Raw genomic sequence first — 21,227 nt, 5'->3', positions numbered from 1 at the left:
CAGAGAATTTAATGCATATTAAGTAAATATAACAAATTGTTTTTAATTCACATTTCCTCTTGGCCGTTGAAGAAAATGGCGAATGAAGGCTTCAATGGTGAAGAAAGAAGAAAGAGTAGGAAATGGACTTGAGAGGAGGAGAGGAAGGGCCAATGATAGTAATGGAGAGCACAAGCCAGGAGGAGAAGGGGAGGGAACACGTCTTCTGAGGAAGAGCGATTTAGCAGATTTCGAGGTGATTTTTTTTGTGTGTTTAAGTTGATGTAGATCTTCTTGCCATGTAATTCCTTTAACTGTTGATCCCGTTAATCAGTTTACAGTCTTTGTATTTTTGCAATCCCTATTTTTAGAGACTCTACTCATAATGGAATAAATGAAACAACTTATTATGGTGGAAATTTTCCCCAATGATAAAGCAAGAACTGCTAGCGAAATTTCACTTCTCTGACCAGATGAAATCAATCTTCACTCATATTTTAGTTTATTACAGTGAAGCTCATACACAGGAAAAGTCATAGTGAGTCATAGTCTTTTGAAATTGAGTTTTGGCAAAGTTTGATTTTTCGGAAAGGATTTTCTTTGTTGTGAAACTATTTTATTGAGGATATTATCTTTCTTTTATTGTTAACCTTTTATGTCTTCTGCTTTTTCCATCCTCTGTCAAGTCAAACTACTGTGAATCAGAGATCAGAATCCAGCTGTTGAGGTTGCTCTCTAATAAGAGGCAAATAGCTATGTGTTTCAACTATAAGCTGATCTGTAATTACTTGGGTAAAATGATAATGAATTCTAATAACTAAACTTTTTATAGGGTTTTCCCTTGTAAGATCCATTTCATTTCTTCCTAGTATTTTCTTTTTACTAAATTAACACTACACAAGGATGATAGATGATCCGATAAACCTAATATTGGTTAGAAAAATCAGATAGACTGAACAATTTAAGGAAAATGAACAAAAGTCAGGCAGATGCACAATTTTAGGAAAAAGTAAAATTTCTCCTTGGATGCATAAAAAATGTTAATTTCTGTCTCTCACTTTTCTACCCACCATTTTCTTTTTTTGTATGTATTTATTTTTACAGCCATGAGAGTTTTTACTGGACATTCACTTCTCTTATCTCAGTTCTTCCTGCTTGCTTCTCTTTTTCATTTCATGTGTTTGTTTTTCTGACATGTATTATTCAAAGTCCACATTATAGTGCAGACTGGGCCTGTCTCATTGGGGCTGACATTATATCCACTTCAAGCCAGCCCAGTTCACCCTTCATTTTGGTTTCTAAGGCTGTGTTCTCCAATACCCACCCCCATCTCCCACCACCCGATATCGATAGGGATGTACCGAAGTTCCCAGGATATTTATCCTTGTCCCCTTGCCAGCTCCTGGTAGTAACCAATCTTAGATCAAAGAAGTTTAGTGATGAATCCATATATGTCATGAGCTGGAAGAGCTGCAGGGCACATAGTAGGTAGGGGTCTAATAAATGTTTGATGAATGAATTAAGAAATGAATGTGCAAAGGAATATAGCTCATAACTGAAGTCCTTAAGGACTGAAGCTGTCTAGGCAAGCACTTCTGCCCATAAGTATAACCAATTAAGTGTGCGGATAGAAGCATGCATGTGTCCCAATATCCGTTAGTGATTGTGGTCTGTAGCCTTCAGTTTCCTTGGTGAATTCATATGCAAGCTGACCTGGCAGGCACTTCTTGTGCTATGAGTAATCACAAGACTTCCCAGAGAAAGAATGTCAGGTATGGGGATTCCACATTTAGCTTCACCTTTAGTATGGAATGACTTTCAATATCCTAATTATTTGAGGGATCAGCTCTCATTACAATTAATATGTGAAATATAACCTTACAAGATCTGAACTTTTCCACAGTGATTAAGAAGAAGTCACCTTTGACAGATTTTTTGGATTGAATTAGCAAGGCACAATTCTCCTCAAGTCTAGGGGTTTCTCATTTTGCACGTGTTCTCTCATTTCATTGTGTTTTAAACCAGGTTGCTATTATATAGAGCATTTTAGCAACCTTGATCTTGGAGACATCAAGACCATTATTCCTGTTGTTGCTGATTTAGTGTTACAGCTGCTTCCTCTTTATGTGATCTAATTTGAAGTTTCAGCCCACCAGGGGGCTATTAGTCCCCACCTATGCAGCTTTAAGAGCTGGCTGCTGTTTTCTGCCATGGATGTTATTTCCATTCCTATTCATAGTGATTTTTCCCCTTCTATTTTCATGTAGCAACAGCAAGGCACTGTTCCAGGAACTCGCTCTCTCTACATAAGGTGTAACATGGAACCATTTGGATGGAAACATTATAAATTAAAATTATTCTGTTCATTTTAAAATATTCATATTGTGTTGCTCAAATGCCAGTAACTGGAAAATCATGGATAACGTCCTGTTTTTATAACCTCTTTCAGAGTGTTTTAAAATCCCTTTATGTTGTTACTTAGCCATCTCTTTTCCTGGACTGGATTCTGTGATAAGATTTTTTTAAAAAATCTTGTATGAGTCCAGTGTCTGATGCATGTGTAATACTAAAGTTAAGATGATAACACTAATTGCAACCCATTTTTTAAATAGGAAAATATTTACTCCATGTACAGAGAATATTTATAAAATTATAAGACTACAAAGGTAGTCTATGAATGTGCCAGACTATTTCTTTTAATGATAAAACTTTTTATTAAATGATTAAAACTAAGCAAGGGTTTATTAATTTCTGAACTACATATTTAATTTAAATTAAAAAACCTATATATTCATAATACTACTGATTTTCAAATACTAAAAACAACTCCAACTTTTTAAATGGGAGCTATTTTTTGATATCTCCGGTTCTCTATGCTAAGTCATTGATCCTTTAATTTGGGGAAACTAAAATTTTATTTCTATCCTTGTATTTTCCATGTTGTATGGGTGTGGGCGAGGATGTGCATGTCTCAGAAAGATAGACAAGTGGGGGAAAGTGAACATATTTTTATGTGGATTGGATAGTTTTCTGATAAAGTAAATATATCTCTATTCTAAAGGAAAGAATAGTGATTAGAGATCTGAACTTCATGTACATTTTTCCACGTCTGTAGAACATGTTAGAGCGTAGATCTTTACTTTTTTCTTCTTTATAAGTTTTAAGTTAATGTTCACATAAAACCCATGTGTTTCATTTGTTGTCTCTCTTGGCTAGGAGTATTTAAATGTATTTTTGAAATTCTTCTGTTATGTAAACTAAAGACAATTTAAAATTATAATTCTAAGACTCTTTCTAGAAACTTCTACTCTTGGTTTAGGCTGTAGTCTTTGTTTATGTGCCTTGTGTGTGTGTCGAGGTTCTTCAGAAGCAACAAATCACTTTAGCATGAACAAATTTCACAGGCCCATTTCACTGTTTGTTATAGCCTTGTGAATCATTTGGCTTTTTAAAATAGGCTAATCCTTTAGTTGAATAGGTGTTCAGAAAGGTTCTTTGTGCCATGAAAACCTGGGTGGCTCTTGCTAACTCTACTTTATTCATTTTAAATAGTACTATGTTATCCAGAAGCATTTCCTTTCGATTTTTGGAAAGATGTGGCTATAGGCTGTAATATTTGAAATCATGATTCTTTATAACACAACAACAGCAAGACATACATACATTTTCTGAAAGTCTGATTGATGGAAAATAGGATAAAAGCTCAGTAAACAGGTTTTCTAACACAAATACTTAGTTTATACAGCAACCAGTTTCTTTGAATGCAGCAATACAATATACTGTATTCTTAAGTGAATAAAGAAGACAAAAAATAGAATAGTTACTAGGGGAGAAATGGGTACCTTATAATTAATAATTTGTAAGTTAAACCTTAACTACATTTGACATTTTTCCTTGGGTTGGTGACAGACTGGTTAGTGAGTTAACCGCTCATAGTACCTATTCCATAGAGTGACTGTTTCAGTTCCAGGGCTTATGGTGTTCAATAAAATCGGTATTCTCTGTGATGAGCTGAAGCTTTAGTCTTGATCAAAGTGTTTTGGAGGAAGCACAGTTGAACTGATTGGCTGTGAATGTTAATCACTCCATAGGACGCACTGATAATTTACAGCATTGTTGCAACTCTCTGGTGTTCATAAAATGAACTTAATAACCCAGTGCCATGGGATAAGCTGCTTTTTCTCTGCAATTGAATACCCAGACCGCCTGCATAATAGTGTTGAGAAATACAGCATTAAAAAGAGTGAGCAGCTGTATGATGAGGGAAACAGCTCTGCAATAGATTTGTTAATTATCTCCTTTGATTCACAGAGGGTGTTTGTGAGATATGGTTGACCAGTGAAGACACAGGGGCTTATGGCAGAGATATTGGCACCAGTCTCCCTGCACTGCTGTGGAAACTGGTTGAAGTGATTCCTGAGGGAGCAATGCTGAGGCTTGGCATGACAAATCCGCCTTATATTTTAGAGCATCTGGAGGTAAGGAAAGCACCACATTTCCATGCTGACACAGACATGAACCAATCCAGACAATGTGGCAGCCGCAGCATCATCACATGAGCTTCATTTAAATCTACTTTCATGGTTTTTTTGTGGCCCCATCTTACCACGAATGAATCAAGAATTTCGCATCCCCTCCTTTGTCACTCTGCATGTTGTTTTCGCTTCCCCACCGTTAATTACTGTTGCCTAGATTTTTCAGTACTTGGCATCCTGTCACAGTTCTTTGTTTCTTCTTTCAGCCCTTCAATTTTCCATTGCATAAATTTGCCTCACTTCCTCCATTTGAACCCTTGTCCCATTCAGGACTGCTAATACGTTGCATTAATTTTGTAACCAATAGTGAACATCACATTATCTGACCTACTCTTAGCCCTATCGGTAAGGGTACTGTGCTGTTAAGTTTGAGGATGAATTTAAATTTCATCCCTTTGGGGATAGTTAGAGGTGAAGTAGAATCAAAAAGACACACAGCTTGGTATTCTTCCACTTGGTTCTTTTGTGATCACTGTGGAAAAAGAAGGAGGTGTGGTAATGTGAGATCCCTGGTTTCATTTTTATACCTTCCATGGACCAGGATGCTTACCCTCAAGTAGCTTATTATTAAACTAGAAAAATAGCTGTGTACAAGTAACTGTGGCACCTGATAACAAATGCCACAATAAATATGAGCAAGGAATAGGGATACGGGAGCAACCAGTTAAATGAAAAAGCACATACTAGGATCCATGACTCTTATTTGAGAAATAAAATAATTATAATAGGCCCGTAGTTATGGACAGGAAATCTAATAAGTGCTGTTGGAACATCATGTGCAAAGAATAGAAGCATGTCACTTACATTTTTAATCGTTTGTTCTTTGCAGTTAGTTTGTCCAGAAAAATAACATCCCAAAAACCTGAAAACAAGTATAGTTGCTGAAATTTAATGCGTATACAAATTAATATTCAAAAATTTAAAAGATTGTTTCTGTTGATTTGATTTGAGGCCTATACTTGTAGAGGTTGTTGCTGAAAAGCCTCCCAAATATCAACAATATATTTTAGAAATTCTGAACACAGAGCTGATAGCAATCTGATCGTTAATTATAAATATGTGATGAAGAAATTTAGCAATTTCAATTTTGTTATTCACATTTTCCTAACCAGATCTTTTTAGTAAAGGTTTATGATTTATATGTTAACTTTGGTACTTTAGACAGTGTGCGACAATTATGATTTGCTATGTAAAAATAAGTCACAGGCATGTCAATTTCTGCTTAGCTTTTTGACTCAACACTTGAAAAAGCAAGTGATTCTGTGTAAAACTCAATGTGCTAAGAGCTGTAGCCATCTTGCTATATTTGCAGTAAATGTGAGGCATACATCATGAAGACCAGAGATACACTAGATGCGTGGTGGGTAGGAAGGGAAATCAGCCTTACCAATATATAGTAGATAACATGCCAGTTTCTTTGGATTGAAAAAACAAAAATCTCATCAAGGATCAAGGGAACCGTAGTAGCTAAAGTCAGAGAAGTTCAGACCTGGAGTAAACCCAAGGGGGAAAAAAATCATATATTGGCTCTGAAATGACTAGCTAAATATCTCTTGGAATAAATTCAGCACTTGAATTAACTGCAAGATTGCATAAATTAATGCCACATTTATAGAAAATCCTAATGTTCAGCACCTAAAGTAGAGCTAGAGTTGTTAACCTCCGCATAGATACTCCAGGAAAGCTTGTAAAAATGAGCAGAATATGCTAAATATAGCTTTACACTTTACCTGGAAAAACCCCAGATGTTTAATTCATAGACTGCGGTTAGAGTGTTAAGTTCTGATTGTCATGACATCACCTTTTTTTAAATTCTTGCTGTAAGATATCTATAACGTTGGCCTTCCCTCTACATTGTCATCTTCATGAGGCAAGGACTTTGTCGTATCTACCTCTGGATCTACTCCGCCCAGTAGTGACTTAATAAGTGAGTGAATAAAAGGGTGAACAAAGGAAGAGCCTTCTTTGTAAAGTAAATTGTAGAGCTCACTCTGTAGTCTTGAACTTTGAAGTCTTAACATTCTCACCATAAGAGGCAACAGAAGATGCCCAAGTAAATGAACTTCAAGAGTGAGAGTTTGTCCCACAGAAAGCCACCCATTCCTGTGCACCTCCTAAGCAGGGAGTAATCTAGTCCTGTTGTGCCACAGCAAAGGAGAAAGCAATCCAAAGGAAACAGAACAAAATGAAACAAACAGGCGAAGGTGTGCAGCAATAAAAGACTCACAGTATCTGGAAGTAAGAGCTTTTAGATTCTTTCTTTGTTCCTTTGACAAGACCTTCACACCTTGGTGGGTCTTCTTAGCCTCCTCTGGGTGGGGGAGCCCAGAGCTTGCAGTGTTTCACAAACATATCCTTCTGTAACAGGAAAAGTAACCAAGCTGCAGAGGCTTCACTGGCTTCCCAGGGTGAAAAAAAGGACATTAGGGAAGGGAGCCGAAACCTGATGAGCCTCAGCCGCTGCTCACTGACACACTGTATTTCCCCATTTTCCTCTCACTCCACTGAAACCACTCCACAGAAATTACTTGACTTATCTAAAAGAGTGCTTAAGAGAGTTCACCAAGAAGAGGAAAATAAAAGCGGGAGAAAAGATGAAAACAGAAAAAAAATAACACCAGTGAATGACAGGTGGTGATTTTTTAACGTATAGGGATAGAAAGAACCCACTCTTCACATAACTACTCTGATGCTTTAATACCCTCACGGTGAGGATCCCTTAAGAACTGTGCAATAGGATCCAGCCTTCTTGTGTCTCTGGAAGATGCTTCACACTACAGACTTTAATTATAGAGCAGTTCCCTGGGCTGTTTTCCTTCCTCTTCTTCTGTCCACTTCACATTCACCTGACTCTTGAGATTTTTTTTAAAAACCATCTTACCAGCTGTATTTTTTTTAACTGAACAGTTTAAAGGGGAAATCATTTAAAGGAAAATACCAAAGTTTCTATCATTACTTAAAAGTATGGTGTGGAAAAATAGATCTCCTGATAATACATTTTATTAGATCCCTACAGGAATAGAAAATGCATATTATACTTAACATAGGCTGCACTTTTCAGGTTTTATCAAGAATCTGGTGTTATGTGTGGCACTTTATGCAGTAGATATTAAATAAGTGTGTGGTGACTAGAAGGAGGGGAGGAAGGATTCTTAATCCCTAACAGGCAGGCAATTAGTCCAGTGTCTGTTTGGAATATCTACAAACCCTCTTTTTATCACCTGCCTTAGAAAAACAGTATGTGATTCATTTTAAATGTTGATATAGCTGACAAAGGGATATTTCAAATATATATATGAAAAACATCCTGACATTGAAGAAACATAATTATGAGCTCATGCAATACTTACTAAATTTGGATATGAGATAAAAACAATAGATTAAAAAACATTTTACCTCATCTTAAAGTCTGCAATGCCTCTCCATTACCCATAGGATAACGGTAAGCTCTTTAGCATGACATACAGGTTCTTAAGATGCTTCTTCCATTATATCCCCATTCTCTGGTTCCTTTGGTACCCTTAGGTTGCCTTCTATATAGCCTGTATCTTTTTTTATCATTTCATACTCCTGAAATTTTTACTTTAATTTTTTCCTATTCGATACTTACCATGTGATGACAGTTGGTCATAATGAGTAATCAGATGTACTAATATCTGCTACTTCATGTGTTCACTAATATATTGCCCCCATAGAGACACGTAAGAGATGTTTTCCCTGTGTTTTTGCTTTCCTATTAATCTCGCTAAGGTAATAACCCTAACATATTCCTTTTTGATGAACTCTGACCTTACAGAAAGTGGAGCAGCTTGTGAATTTGATCACCTGTGAAACTTACATTGCTTAGTTTTGCCTTCTTAATTGTAGGTAGCCTACAGCTAAGGTATTAATTCAGACTGAACATAATACACATGAACCCAACAAGGCTTAATGAGGCCAGTGACACTGATACAAGAGCTACTGCTAAGCGGGTGCCAGAAATCACTGGTAACTTTTTTTGAAGATTGCATCGTCATCGTCATCATCATCATCATCATCATAATATCAGTAGAATTTATCAGGCACTTATTTTCAAGAAACGATGCTGATTGCTTTATACACATTATCTCTTTTCCTTCTTACCTCAAGCTAGGCTATATAGATGTGATTATCCTCATTTTATTGATTGAGAAGCCAAGTCTTAGAAGGGTTAAATAATTGGCCAAATCACAAAGCTAGTTAGCCGTTAAACTGGTTCTAATCTTGTCTGACTCTAATATGCTTTTTATTGTACCGCATCTTCCACAAAGCCTTCCCAGATACTTTGTAGATTCCTTCCATGCTTTGTCAGACTCTGTTCACAATCTCTGTCAACACTCATGGTGCACCATGATTACTTATTTGCATGTAAATCTAACAAAACTGTTATCTTTAGGGAGAGGCTGTCTTATTCATCTTTGCAGTTCAGTGCCTGTGATAACACACACTTAATAAATGCGTATAGAATGATGTGAGAGCTCTAAGTTTAGCTGTTCCTTGACTTCATGTCTCATATATGTTGCAATATCTTCATGTCTGTGCTGAGCATCTAGTTTTAGAAGAGTTTGTGGATGGTTGTCATATGTCTTTCTCTCTTATGAGTCACACGTCTTTGAAGATGCACTGGATGATGGGGGAAAATCCATATAAAGGATGTGTTTTATTTATTTGCCCTGCTAAAATATCATCGTGATAGGTAGTATCTTTAGGACTGCCTAGAGCAAATGGGCTCATTGTATGATTACTGAATTTGTAGATTGTCTAGGCTCTTAACTTCTTTCTTCTTCCTGCTGCTTAGCTTTTTTATAATCCCAATCAGAGAAGTCAGCAGTGAATGAATGGTCAAGGAAGAGAAATTAAAATCAGGCAATTTGTCTTGTTTTTAGTTTTATGGGTTGGCTGGTAGGGAAAAGATATTAAAGGTATTGACCAGTAAGAGATATGGGAAGTATCTGTGGATTTTATTTATCTAAACTATTCTGGCTCTCCCTGTGTTATGAATAATTTAAAATAGCTGTTATCTCCCTTTAAGAGTCCTGTATGCCTTAAAATTGTATCCGAATTTTAGTGTATTACTTACAGCCTGGTCCAGGGAGGGCAAGTTGATTGAACTGGAGGGCAAATGCGTAGTATTAAGGATTTTCCTACCTTTAAATTATGAATAAAGCAAATTATTTATTTTTAAATTTATATTATTCTGTAAAATATTGCCGAAAAATATTGACACTAATATTCACATTGATATTATAGTATATTTTATTTAGCTTGAATTCAAATGTATACTTTTTAACAAGATTTACATTTAGTGTATTTATGTTATATATATTATATATGTTGTATTATGTATGGTTAGTTGTAAATAGTGATATTTTAAATGCTTTATCTGTTTCTGGTTGGGAAATCTTGTGATCACTACAATAAATGAGTTTCCCACTACCCTTGATTTTTGTATGTTTACTTCTAGTTAAATGACCTTATATACTAACCTAATTGTATATTTAACAAAATTAATTTATCTGGTAAAAGACAGTAGATATCTGTAAAGGACTTTTGCATGGTAATTTATGAATATTAATAGTATGCTTGGCTTGGCAGACTTTTTAAAAATGCCTCATAGTTTCAAAATAATAGCAAATTTAGTACCTGCTGTGCTTGTTTTGTCAAAGGAATACAAAATTTCCAAACTGAACTCAGCAGTTCACATGGGGTCTTTAAAATTTTTTTATCCTTGGGGCTTATACTTTCCAGAAAAACAGAAAAATATGCAAATAAATTTTGTGCTGTTATATACAAAAGTTTCCCCCCTTTTGATGAATAGAAGGACATGGTAGATGATTTATTTTGAGCTAGAAAATGGAAAGGAGAAATCCTTTATTTCCATCATCCACATATAGCTTTTCAGACATGTCACTGTGTGGTTTGATCTGACTGTTCCCACCCAGTTTCTTGCCAATTATGATCATCAGCACTTTACTTCATTCTTAACCTGGCATTCATGAGTAGATTTCAAGCAGTCAGTGAAACTCCTGAAACTGGCAACCAAAGTTTTGTGCCTGTCTGAAAATTTGGGGAGAGAAAACCCTCATCAAATAATAAAAAGATTTATATCCATAATAAAAGGTCTATCAGGCTTTACCAGGAGCCTAATTCTGAGAGCTGGGAGCGGCCCCTCTAGAGGGGAAGATGGTGTTTGCCGAATGACTTGCCCGCTTCTGATATAAAGGGAAATTGAAATACTGTTCCATATAAGCGTGATTGCAGGCTCCAGCCCACATTCCAACTCTGCAGCTTCCCCAGTGGATCTAGATCTGAGTATCATCAAAGCTTCAGGCAGGCCCTTCTACTAAAACACCTGCATCTCTGCCCATACTTCTGTCTCAGCCCATTCATTCCTGTGATCCTCACTTGTTCCCTTGCCCAGGCTTTAGCTCCCGACTCCAGCCAGGCCCAAGAAGCCTAAGCTTTTCTTGAACTCAGCACCCACTCAGAAAAATTTACATAGCTTATTGCTTCCTACTACTAAGCCTCAGTTTGTAATATTCAGTCTGGATGATTAAGGCTCATGATTACATTAGGACCCAAAAAGGAAATGAACTCATAAATAGACTCGATCTCAGAACAGATTACTCTTTGTTCCTGCCCTCACAGCCACTGGCTCAAATGGTTTCATTAGGAACTTTATTTTATGCTTATCATCCCAGGTATGTTTTCATGGAAAAATGAACTATTTTGTGGTTGAATGTTTCTCGTGTAGAAAATATTGAGTACCTCTGTCTTCATGGGGAGCACAATGGAAAATGCCTTTTTAAAAATTCTATTTATATTGCCATCAGTAATTTATACAGAGGCCTACCCTGTGGGCTTCACTGCTGCTCTCCAGTTTCTAAATTACTGGATAGCGTGCGTGGGAGTCTAGACTCAGTGTGGGGAATATAAGTGGTCAAATCGTTTTTGGTTACTATAAAATGCTGTAGTCCACTTTGTGGTAAAAACTATCCAAACTTCTCAACCACTAATCTCATCATTTTTTTCTCTTGTCATTGGCCTAACTTATTGCATATTGCTCCTGAAATGCAGTGGCATATGGATATTCATTCCCAAAAGAGATGATCATTTTCCTGGGAGGAAAAGAACATAGGGATAAAACGTGTGTTAAGATGATGAGTGAAAAGGCCTCAGCAAATGCTTTATAAAGAAGCTGATGTCATAGCCAAATATCTGGAACTGTGTCTCTCTGTGTATATATATCCTCTAACAAAAAAAAGTATATATAAAGTATATTTATATAAAATTCTAGAATACTTGAGCAGCCTGGAACTTTACCTATTTCAATTGTGGCATACAAAGATTCCTATTTTATCTTTTAGCATTCTAGTATATATTTCAGTTTTTAAAAGAGGGCATTAGATATGGATATAGTTTAATTTGCATCTTAAAAGCATTTCACATTGCCATTCCCCTGAATCCTTAATTTCACAGGAGTAGCTGAGAAGGCTTCCATGTCACCTGTCAAAATTAGTATAGTTCAAACTCCACAATACACCATCTGTGGGCTTTATCTTCCTCATTAATTTAGGAAGTCAGTTATGCTCAAACCATTGAGAAAAGCTGCCTTTGACTTTCCTTCATAAGCATGGAGAACAGCTAACACATAAGGCAATCAGCGTACTTTCGTTTATACTTTTGGTTCTAAGATCGTTTCTGTATCGATTTCTTTGCTCTGATAGCCTATGAAAGCCTGCCGTAGGCACTTGCTAATTCAGCACTTAGTAAAATGAAATCCTCATATTTTATATCAGGTGGGTAATGGAGTTTTCAGGTGATTCATGGTGTAGAACAGAAAGGTTAGTAACGAAGTTAATGGTTCATAGAATAGTTGAGGGACATTGTGCGTATTTTTCAGAAAGCAAAGTGCACTTCCTTATTTTGCTTCTATTCATTTCTAATCTACTAAATTGCTTTTTGTTTTTAGGTACAGTATGCATCTGTTCTTTTTCCCACATCTTCCTTTACCTACCACAAAAATAATCCACATGAAAATGTTAAGCTTTCAAAATTTAAGTTCAAAATTCTTTAATGGCATTTGACAGTAAATAGTGATTGTTTCCAAAATTGGAAATGTAAGGGTTTATTATTATTAAAAACCCTTTTATTTCCATGTGTTTTAGCAGAACTAGCAAATAGATTATAATGGCAGTGAATGGTCTATGAGTAATAGATCATTTTTAGTATCAGAGGATGCTGCACGTGGGCCAGAGAGAATCAAATTGGTTAATGTTGAAAGTTCTCCAATTGTTCATTAGTTTAGGGGGGAATCTCTTCTCTTTCTTTTTTATACCATGTATTTTTGTCTGTTTTTAAAAAGCACTGGAAAGTTTGCCTCATATAAAAGAACGTTTGATTACAGAAAATATTGTGGCTAAGTCTGTCTCTAAAGATGTAACCTTCCTAGTCACATGTTAAAATGTATATAAAAAGAAAGCTTTATATCAGCTTTTATTATGCAATGTCAATGGAATATCAGCCTACATTCTGATCAGTTGAAATTTTAGACATTAATCAATTAATTTGCTACTGTATTTTCAGCCTTCGTTTTTCCCATTCAACAGATCCTTGTTATTTTTTGTTCCTCTATTCCTCTATTCCTGCCTTTGTGTTAGTTTCCTAAGGTTGCTGTAACAAAGTGCCACAGGTCAGGTGGCTTAAAATAACAGAAATTTATTCTCTCACGGGTTTGGAGGCCAAAGGTCCAAAATCAAAGTGTTGGCAGGGTTCGTTCCTTTCTGAGGGATAGTCTGTTCCAGGCCTCTCTCCTAGCTTCTAGTGGTTACTGGCAGTCTTGGCATTGCTTGGCTGGTAGACGCATAACCACACTCTCTGCTTCAGTCTTCACCTGGTGTTCCTCTCTCTCTCTGTCTCTGCATCCAAATTTCCTCTTCATACAAGGACACCAGTCAGTGGATCAGGGCTCACCTTGATTCACCATGACCTCATTTAACTCGGTTACCTCTGTAAAGACTGTTTCCGACTAAGATCATATTTGCAGGTACCAGGGCTTAGGCCTTCAATATATCGTTTTGTGAGACACAATTCAACCCACACAGCCCTCTTTTGTGGTAAACAGATATTCTCTAGTGTGCTGTTTTAATTCCCTTGTTGTTTCTTTTATTATATGTATATTTTTAGTTATATTCTTAGTGGTTGCCTTAGGGATTACAAGTAATATCTTAATTTATAACAATCGAGTTTGGATTAATACCAACTTTACAGTAGTATACAAATACTTTACTCCTATGTATAGCCCAATTCCCTCTCCCCTTCTTTATGCTGTTTTTTGTCATACAAATTATATCTTTGTACAGTGTATACCCATCAGCATTTATAATTTGTAGTGCTTTATGCAGTTGTCTTTTAAATTAGATAAGATAAAGACAAGAGTTACAAACAGAAACCACGTTTGTACTGTCATTTATAGTTACCTTTGCTGGTGTTGTTTATTTCTTCATGTGGATTGAAGTTATTGTCTAGTATCTTTTCACGTCAACCTGGAAGACATTGTTTAGTATTTCTAACAGCTCTGCTAGCAACACGTTCTCTTAGTTTTTTTAATCTGAGAATATCCTAACTTTTTCTTCATTTTTGAAGGATGGCTTCTCTAGATGTAAAATTCTTGGTTAATAGTCTTTTCTTCAGCACTTGGAGTATGTCATCCCCCTGCTTTCTGGCATCTGATTTCTGATGAGAAATCAACTGTTAATCTTATTGAGGATTTCTTATACATGGTAAGTTGCTTTTCTTGCTGCTATCAAGATTCTCTCTTCGTCTTTCAAAAGTTTGATTGTGAGGTATCTACTTATAGAGCTCTTTGAGTTTATCCTGTTTACAGTTTGTAGAGCTTCTAGGATGTCTGGATTAATCTTCAAATTTGGGAGTTTTCTTTGTTTCTTCAAATATTCTTTCTGACTTTTTCTTTCCTCTCCTTCTAGAATTCACATGACGTGTGTGTTGATAGGCCTGATGCTGTCCCGCAGATTTCTGAGGCTCTGTTAATTTTTATTCATGCTTTTATCTTTCTGTTCCTCAAACCAAGTAATCTCAGTTGACCTGTATTCAAGTTTGCTAATTCTTTCTTCAGTCTGCTCAGATCTCCTGCTGAGCCCCCCTAGTGCATTGTTTATTTCAATTCTAGTGCTTGTCATGCCAGAATTTCTGTTTGTTATTTTTCTAAGATTTTATTTTTCCTTTTTCTCCCAAAGACCCCCAGTACATAGTTGTGTATTTTTAGTTGGGAGTCCTTCTAGTTGCAGCATGTGGGATGCCACCTCAGCATGGCTTGATGAGCGGTGCCAGGTCTACACCCAGGATTCAAACCGGTGCAACCCTGGGCCACCGAAGCAGAGTGCACGAACTTAACCACTCAGCCACGGGGCCGTCCCCAAGAATTTGTTTTGGGGTTTTTTTTTTTACCATTTCTATCTCATTATTGATATTCTTTATTTGGTGAGATATCATTCTCATACTTTCCTTCAGTTCTTTAAACATGGTTGTCTTTACTTCTTGGAACATATTTAAAGTGTTGGTTTAAAGTCTTTGTCTAGTAAGTTCAATATCTGGGCTTTTTCTGGGACAGTTTCTGTTGACTGCTTTTTTTCCCGTGCGTGAGCCATATTTTTGTCTGTGTGTGTGTTGTGCATGTTTTATAATTTTTGGTTTTTTTGAAAACTAGACATTTAAGCATACATTTTTTTTTTGTTTTTTGAGGAAGATTAGCCCTGAGCTAACGTCTGCTGCCAATCCTCCTCTTTTTGCTGAGGAAGACTGGCCCTGAGCTAACATCCGTGCCCATCTTCCTCTACTTTATATGTGGGATGCTTACCACAGCATGGCTTGCCAAGCGGTGCCATGTCCGCACCTTGGATCCAAACCAGCAAAAGCCGGGCTGCCAAAGCGGAACGTGTGAACTTAACTGCTGTGCCACTGGGCCGGCCTCAGTATACATTTAAATATAAAGTAGCAGTTCTGGAAGTCAAATACTCCTCCCTCCCCAGGGTTTGCTGTTGTTATTTATTTAGTGACTTTTCTCAATTAATTCTGTAAAGTCTGTACTCTTTGTTATGTGTGGCCAGTGAAGTCCCTATGCAGTTGGCGTAGTGGTCAGCTAATGATTTGATAGAGATTTCCTTAAGTTCCTGGAAACATTGAGTCTCTCACTCTTTGCAGAGGAGCCCTATGTGCATATTGGAGCATGCCTTCAATGCTCAGTCAGATTGCTTACAACTCCATCTTTGCATTCACTTCCTGCTTGTGTAAAACCTCATGTTTAGCCAGAGATGAGAGCTGAGGACTTTCTCAGGTCTTTACAGAGCACAGACTGGACATGCACACAGCCCTATGCCTGCACATGGCCTTCTACATTCCCCGGAATATGTTGGTGTTTTTGAAAGCCCCTTCTAAACATTATATTCCCTAGCTTTTCCTTTTAAGCTTCATGGTTTGCTTATTGTTGGCCCTGTTCTTCACAGCCTTGGGCAGCCATGATGTAAAACAGTTGAGCTAATTATTTTTGACAAATACTGCTAGGAAAAAGGCTATTCTCACTGGGTGAGTGCCAGATCAGGTTAAATAAGCAAGCCTTGTGAGTGGTGTCTTTCAGGGAACCTACCAGACAGGTCAAATAGTGATAATTTTCTGGGAATGAGGCTTTGAAGGAGCTCCAACCCTCTTTCTCCCCCTCCAGTGGCTGCCAGGCTGCTGGTTTTCACCATGATTGAAGGCACTTGGTTTTCAAGGCTACCATAGAGCTGGGGAATGGGAGGTGAGAAAAGAGCAGATTTATAATGTTGCATACTTGCTGTTCTTATCAAGATTCATTCGTTTTTTCTTGAATCAATGCTCCCCAGATCACTGCAAGCCTTTAGTTAGTTTCCAGAATTCTGAACACGTTGATTCTGACCATTTTTTCAGTATCCTCATTGCTTTTATGGAGGAGAGGATTTTCAGAAGTTTTTACTCCTTTATTCCTGCTGATGTCAGTAAATATTATTTATGCCATGAAATGGGGCACTTCTATATCTGTTAGACCATTAGTGTGTGGGGTTGAGTCAGTTTTCTTGCTTAATTTTTGTGTTCCATGTCAAAGGTGCTATCAATCACTTATGGTGCCATCTGCCCTTGTAAACCTCTTGAGGAGGAGCTCATGACATTAGTAGGTTATTGACAGCAAAAGATCACTATTAATTGAGTCTTTCAGTGGCCTGTAATGAACATCACCCTTACAGAAATCACAAAGATTTACAGACTAAAATGTGTACCTCAGATACTTGTAGCTCTCAGCACCACATAGAAAACAATGTGGCATACATACACTGAATCCTGCCTATAATAATTGGTGGCTTCCCTCTTTTTTTTTTTATTCTTTTTTTTAAAGATTGGCACCTGAGCTAACAACTGTTGCCAATCTTTTTTTTTCTGCTTTGTCTCCCCAAATCCCCCCAATACATCTTATTGTGGGGATTGTGGGAGGGAAGATCCCCCCACATCTTAGTTGTGGGGCCTTCTAGTTGTGGCATGTGGGACGCCGCCTCAACATGGCCCGATGAGCGGTGCCATGTTCACACCCAGGATCCACACCAGTGAAACCCTGGGCCACTGCAGCGGAGTGCACAAACTTAACCACTCAGCCACGGGGCCAGCCCTCTTTTTTATTCTTTTGTTAAGAACCATAGCAAATATTATTTCATTATTTCTGTTCTCATAGGTAATTCAAGTTCCACAATCACCATCTTCTGTGTTGTTGAAACTGCCGTTGGTCTTGATTCATAAATATACTTTGTTTTCGTGATATATGATGTCCCCTTCATTGTGCCACGCTCCATCATCTTCAGTCTTCTGATTAGGCATTTGTTAATCAGAAAGATGTTTGCTGTTGATGCTCCTTTACTAAACTGAAAAGATATCAAACTTGTAATTAATAGCTGGAAACTCCAGAATTTGCAATAAAGCACTGGAAAATATTTGAGGATATTTAATTCTAGGAATTAAAGAGCTATTTTGAAATCTGCAGAAATTTGTTTTACTGTCATGGAAGTAAACACAGATTTTAAAGTTCTTCAGTTTTATTTCCAACGTTTTTGCTAAAATATCTTTATGATGTTTTTATTTATTATTATTCTAACTGAATGGGTCCTGGCTGTATTGAAATCTTCACAGAAGTGGAAGACCTGCATCGCAATCAGTTTGTCATTAATCTGACAAATTAGTGGAATCTTGATCATTCCATTCACATCTCAGTGTCTCTGAAAAGGGAACACCACTTTGAAGGGATTGAACTGAATGAGATAGATTTTTAATTTTCTATTTCATCTCTAATTTTGAGCCTTCTGAAATCTTTTCAAACTCATTTTATTTGATTTGACCTAGGACTTAAAAGAAAACAAGATAGCATTTTAAAGAATTGTTTTGCCATTTCATCATCTAGTATTTGGTGTGAAATAATCATCTCAACACTTGCTTTAACAGTCGTATCATATTTATACAACCCTGTGTCCAATAGGCTTGGGACACAGGGCTTTCTGTTTCTTTAGTGAACATGCAGAATCAGTTACTTGACTTGCATCCTCCACCCAAACCCTGAGAAAAAAGGGTTTCTTTAGGATAGCATGGCCCTCCTCTCTTGTATGTGCTTTTTGTATTGCAAATAATACAGTACAAAAATGAAATTTGCAGAAAACTGTATCACAAAGATCTCTCTGTCATTCAAGGAATGATTTTTCTGCAGACAGACTCTTCCACTTCCCCACTCATGAGTGCAGAGGGATTGGGGATCATTTTGGTCACTGGCTCCATGTGGCCGCAGACACACCCATCTGGCATTTGCTCCCAATCTCCCCAGGCTTGGGACACTCCCTGTGCTCTTAGTGGATCCTTATAAGTCTCCCAGGGCACCAGCTACTGTTCTTTTGTGTACCCTCGGTTTTATCAATGGAAGCCTATCAGTTGTTTTTCCTGTCTTTCCTTCTGAAAGTCCTTACCATTTCTGGAACGCAGTTTTCAAAAGAAAGCACAATAAATAATAACCTACTTCTGTCCCTCTTGCCTTTACCACCAGCCTGGCCCACCTTCACCTCTATTCATTTCCTCAGTTTCAAGTGCATTTTTTGCTTGGAACATGGGTTATTGAAGAGTTAATACTTGGACCTCAATGTGGTGTATCTTATGGGTCTCTGTTCTCATGTCTTAAGCAAGCATTCTTGATTTTAAAACTCGACGAGAGTCCATGAAAACAGAACTGAGTGTTGCTAGTTGATATCATGGCCATTCTCTGATGTAGTCTTCGATGTGCTGCTGATTTCTGTGGGGCACTGGGCAAATTTTCACATTTCTCTGGGTGTTGATGTTTTCAGATATCAGCTGGAGCATAACAGCAGTTACCCTGTACAAAGAATATTAAATAATCTATCAACAGTGCTTTATGGGATGCTGTATAAATTTAAGAGTGTTTTAGCCTGTAATAGAGTAACATTGTTATACCAATGAATTATTATATGTAGAATGCTTAGAACAGTACCTGATACAGAAAAGGTACTCAGTAGTTATTAGCTGTTATTGTTGTTGTTATATGGGAATTTTGGATTTTTACCTTAAAACAATGATCAGATCTGAAAGTATATTTCAGATCTTGTCGTATATTTTCCTGTATGAAAGTATCTTTTAGATCAGGTGTTTTCAACTTTTTAAGTATATTCTCATTAGAAATCTCATGACTGACAGAGCAAGCTGAAGTCTAGTATCCTCATAAGGAAGGAGAAAGCAATCTAGTGAGGGAGTGAAGCAGGACTCATGGGGGAAGTGTGAGACTTTCCAAAAGTTGTAGGGGGAGGAGTGGCTCATAGGTAACTAGTGACTGTGAGCAGAGATAGAGGTGTGAGTTTCTGCTGTAATGCTACTGTCTTGTCTTTTGCTCAACAGAATATCTGTGAGAGTCATCCATGTGGTTCTGTGTATTGGGAATTTGTTTCTTTCTGTTGTTCTGAAGTGTTCCATTGTGTCAGTATATCACAGTTTGTTCACCCATTGTCCTGTTGAACATTAGGATGATTTCCAGATTTCAGTTATTGTGGATAAAGCTTGTATGAACATTATTATAATTGTCTTTTGGTAGACATAGGCATTCATTTCTCTTGGGTATACCTAGGAGTGGAATTGCTGGGTCACAGGGTAGTCATATGTTTGGCTTTACTATAATTGCCAGCCATGTCTACAAGTTGCCACAGTTCTCTTAAATAGACTTTTGTATAGGAAGTAGTAAGGACCCTTCAGCAGATGACCCACTATAATATTGCCCCAAAAGGGGAAGTGTTTGGGTTTAGTTGTGAGTTGGTTTTTTTCAATGGGTAGTTGATGTAATACCCCTTCAAGAGAATGAAAAATTCAGAATTATGGAGGTTTTATTTATGTTAGATATATTTATATGATGGCAGATTGAATAATTGAGCCACATATTCTGTTAGAAGGCATTTTGGTATAATGTAGTTAAATCTATAATAAAGAGATTTTATTATAAAACCTATCATAAAATACAACTCTTAAGAGTTATATTTAAGAGAACACTCTTCTGAAAATCTGAACACCTGGGTTCTAACCCTAATTCTAGCACTATTTTAATTGTGTTACCTTAGGCAAATCACATAACCTCTTTAAATCTTCACGTCTTCATCTGGAAGTAGTAGTGGTAGGAGAGAAGTTTGGTCCATATGATCTCTTAGGTTCTTTTTGGTTTCCTTATTCTATGCTTTTTTAATAAGTCACTTAAAGTTAGTTAATAATTTCATTTCCTTACGTAACAAATTAATTTCCACTAACTTAAGAAAGAGAAAATAAGTAGTTACAGACTCAAAGTCGTGGAAGTGAATCTCAAATTTTAGACTACTGAGACAATATGGGATTTACTAAACCTAAATTATATATTCTTAACAAATAAAACACTAAAAACTTTACTGGCACCTACTTTGGTTTTGTAATACATCACATATGTGGCTACTAGCTACTACGTAATCAGAATCCTAAAGGACATTTCACATACAATGTTGCAAAGGTTCAGCTTTGGACTTGGTTTTGTAAAGTCAGCTTGAAACAGATTCAGCCAGTCTGTGGCTCTTCAGATCCCACACTGATTCAGAGTTGCACATGTGGCTAGTGTTTTTCTTACCGTTATTAGTAGGTGCCACAGTGCAGGAAAAAGGGCAATCAGCTGTTTTTGTTTCTGTTATGATTAAAGGTAGAAGTTTCCTTTCACAGTCTTCCATTTCAAAATTTGATTCCTTTATTACATACAGATGGGACTAAAGGAGGCCTTATACTGTACTTTTTCTTACTGCAGAAGATATAATTATATCTAGTAATGCAAAATACTTTGGGAAAAGATAATTAAGAAACAGATGTTAGGTTAGACTTACAGATAACTATCAAGTTGAGCTGTATTTGGCTACCAGGTTTTCATATTCTCTTTGGGCTGTAAGTTAATAGTTTTATTGCTGAGTGATGAAATAGAGTATATTCTTTTTGGAGTGAACTGTGGGAATTTCTCTATGTTGTTCAGTAAAAAAATAAAATGAATTTAATCATCACTTTATTGTTGATTGTTGTTTTAGAGACATCAATAGTAAAATGATTAGTGAAAGTGAATTTTTTTGTTTT

General features: G+C 36.8%; 1 protein-coding gene across 10 annotated transcripts in view; it reads left to right on the top strand.

Annotated features, from left to right (window-relative positions):
* Positions 1–21,227, top strand: part of CDKAL1 (CDK5 regulatory subunit associated protein 1 like 1) — a 611,046-nt gene that overhangs the window by 350,322 nt on the left and 239,497 nt on the right. For all 10 annotated transcript variants that reach the window (XM_046640830.1, XM_046640826.1, XM_046640831.1 and 7 more), the window contains exon 10: positions 4,291–4,457. In XM_046640830.1, coding sequence (XP_046496786.1) covers positions 4,291–4,457 — 167 coding nt within the window. The remainder of the gene's footprint in view (positions 1–4,290; positions 4,458–21,227) is intronic.

The sequence above is a fragment of the Equus quagga genome, chromosome 15 (genome assembly GCF_021613505.1).
Source record: "Equus quagga isolate Etosha38 chromosome 15, UCLA_HA_Equagga_1.0, whole genome shotgun sequence".
In the NCBI taxonomy this organism is placed as follows: domain Eukaryota; kingdom Metazoa; phylum Chordata; class Mammalia; order Perissodactyla; family Equidae; genus Equus; species Equus quagga.
Note: the sequence above shows the minus strand (reverse complement) of the source record. Positions and strands in the feature narration are given on the sequence as shown.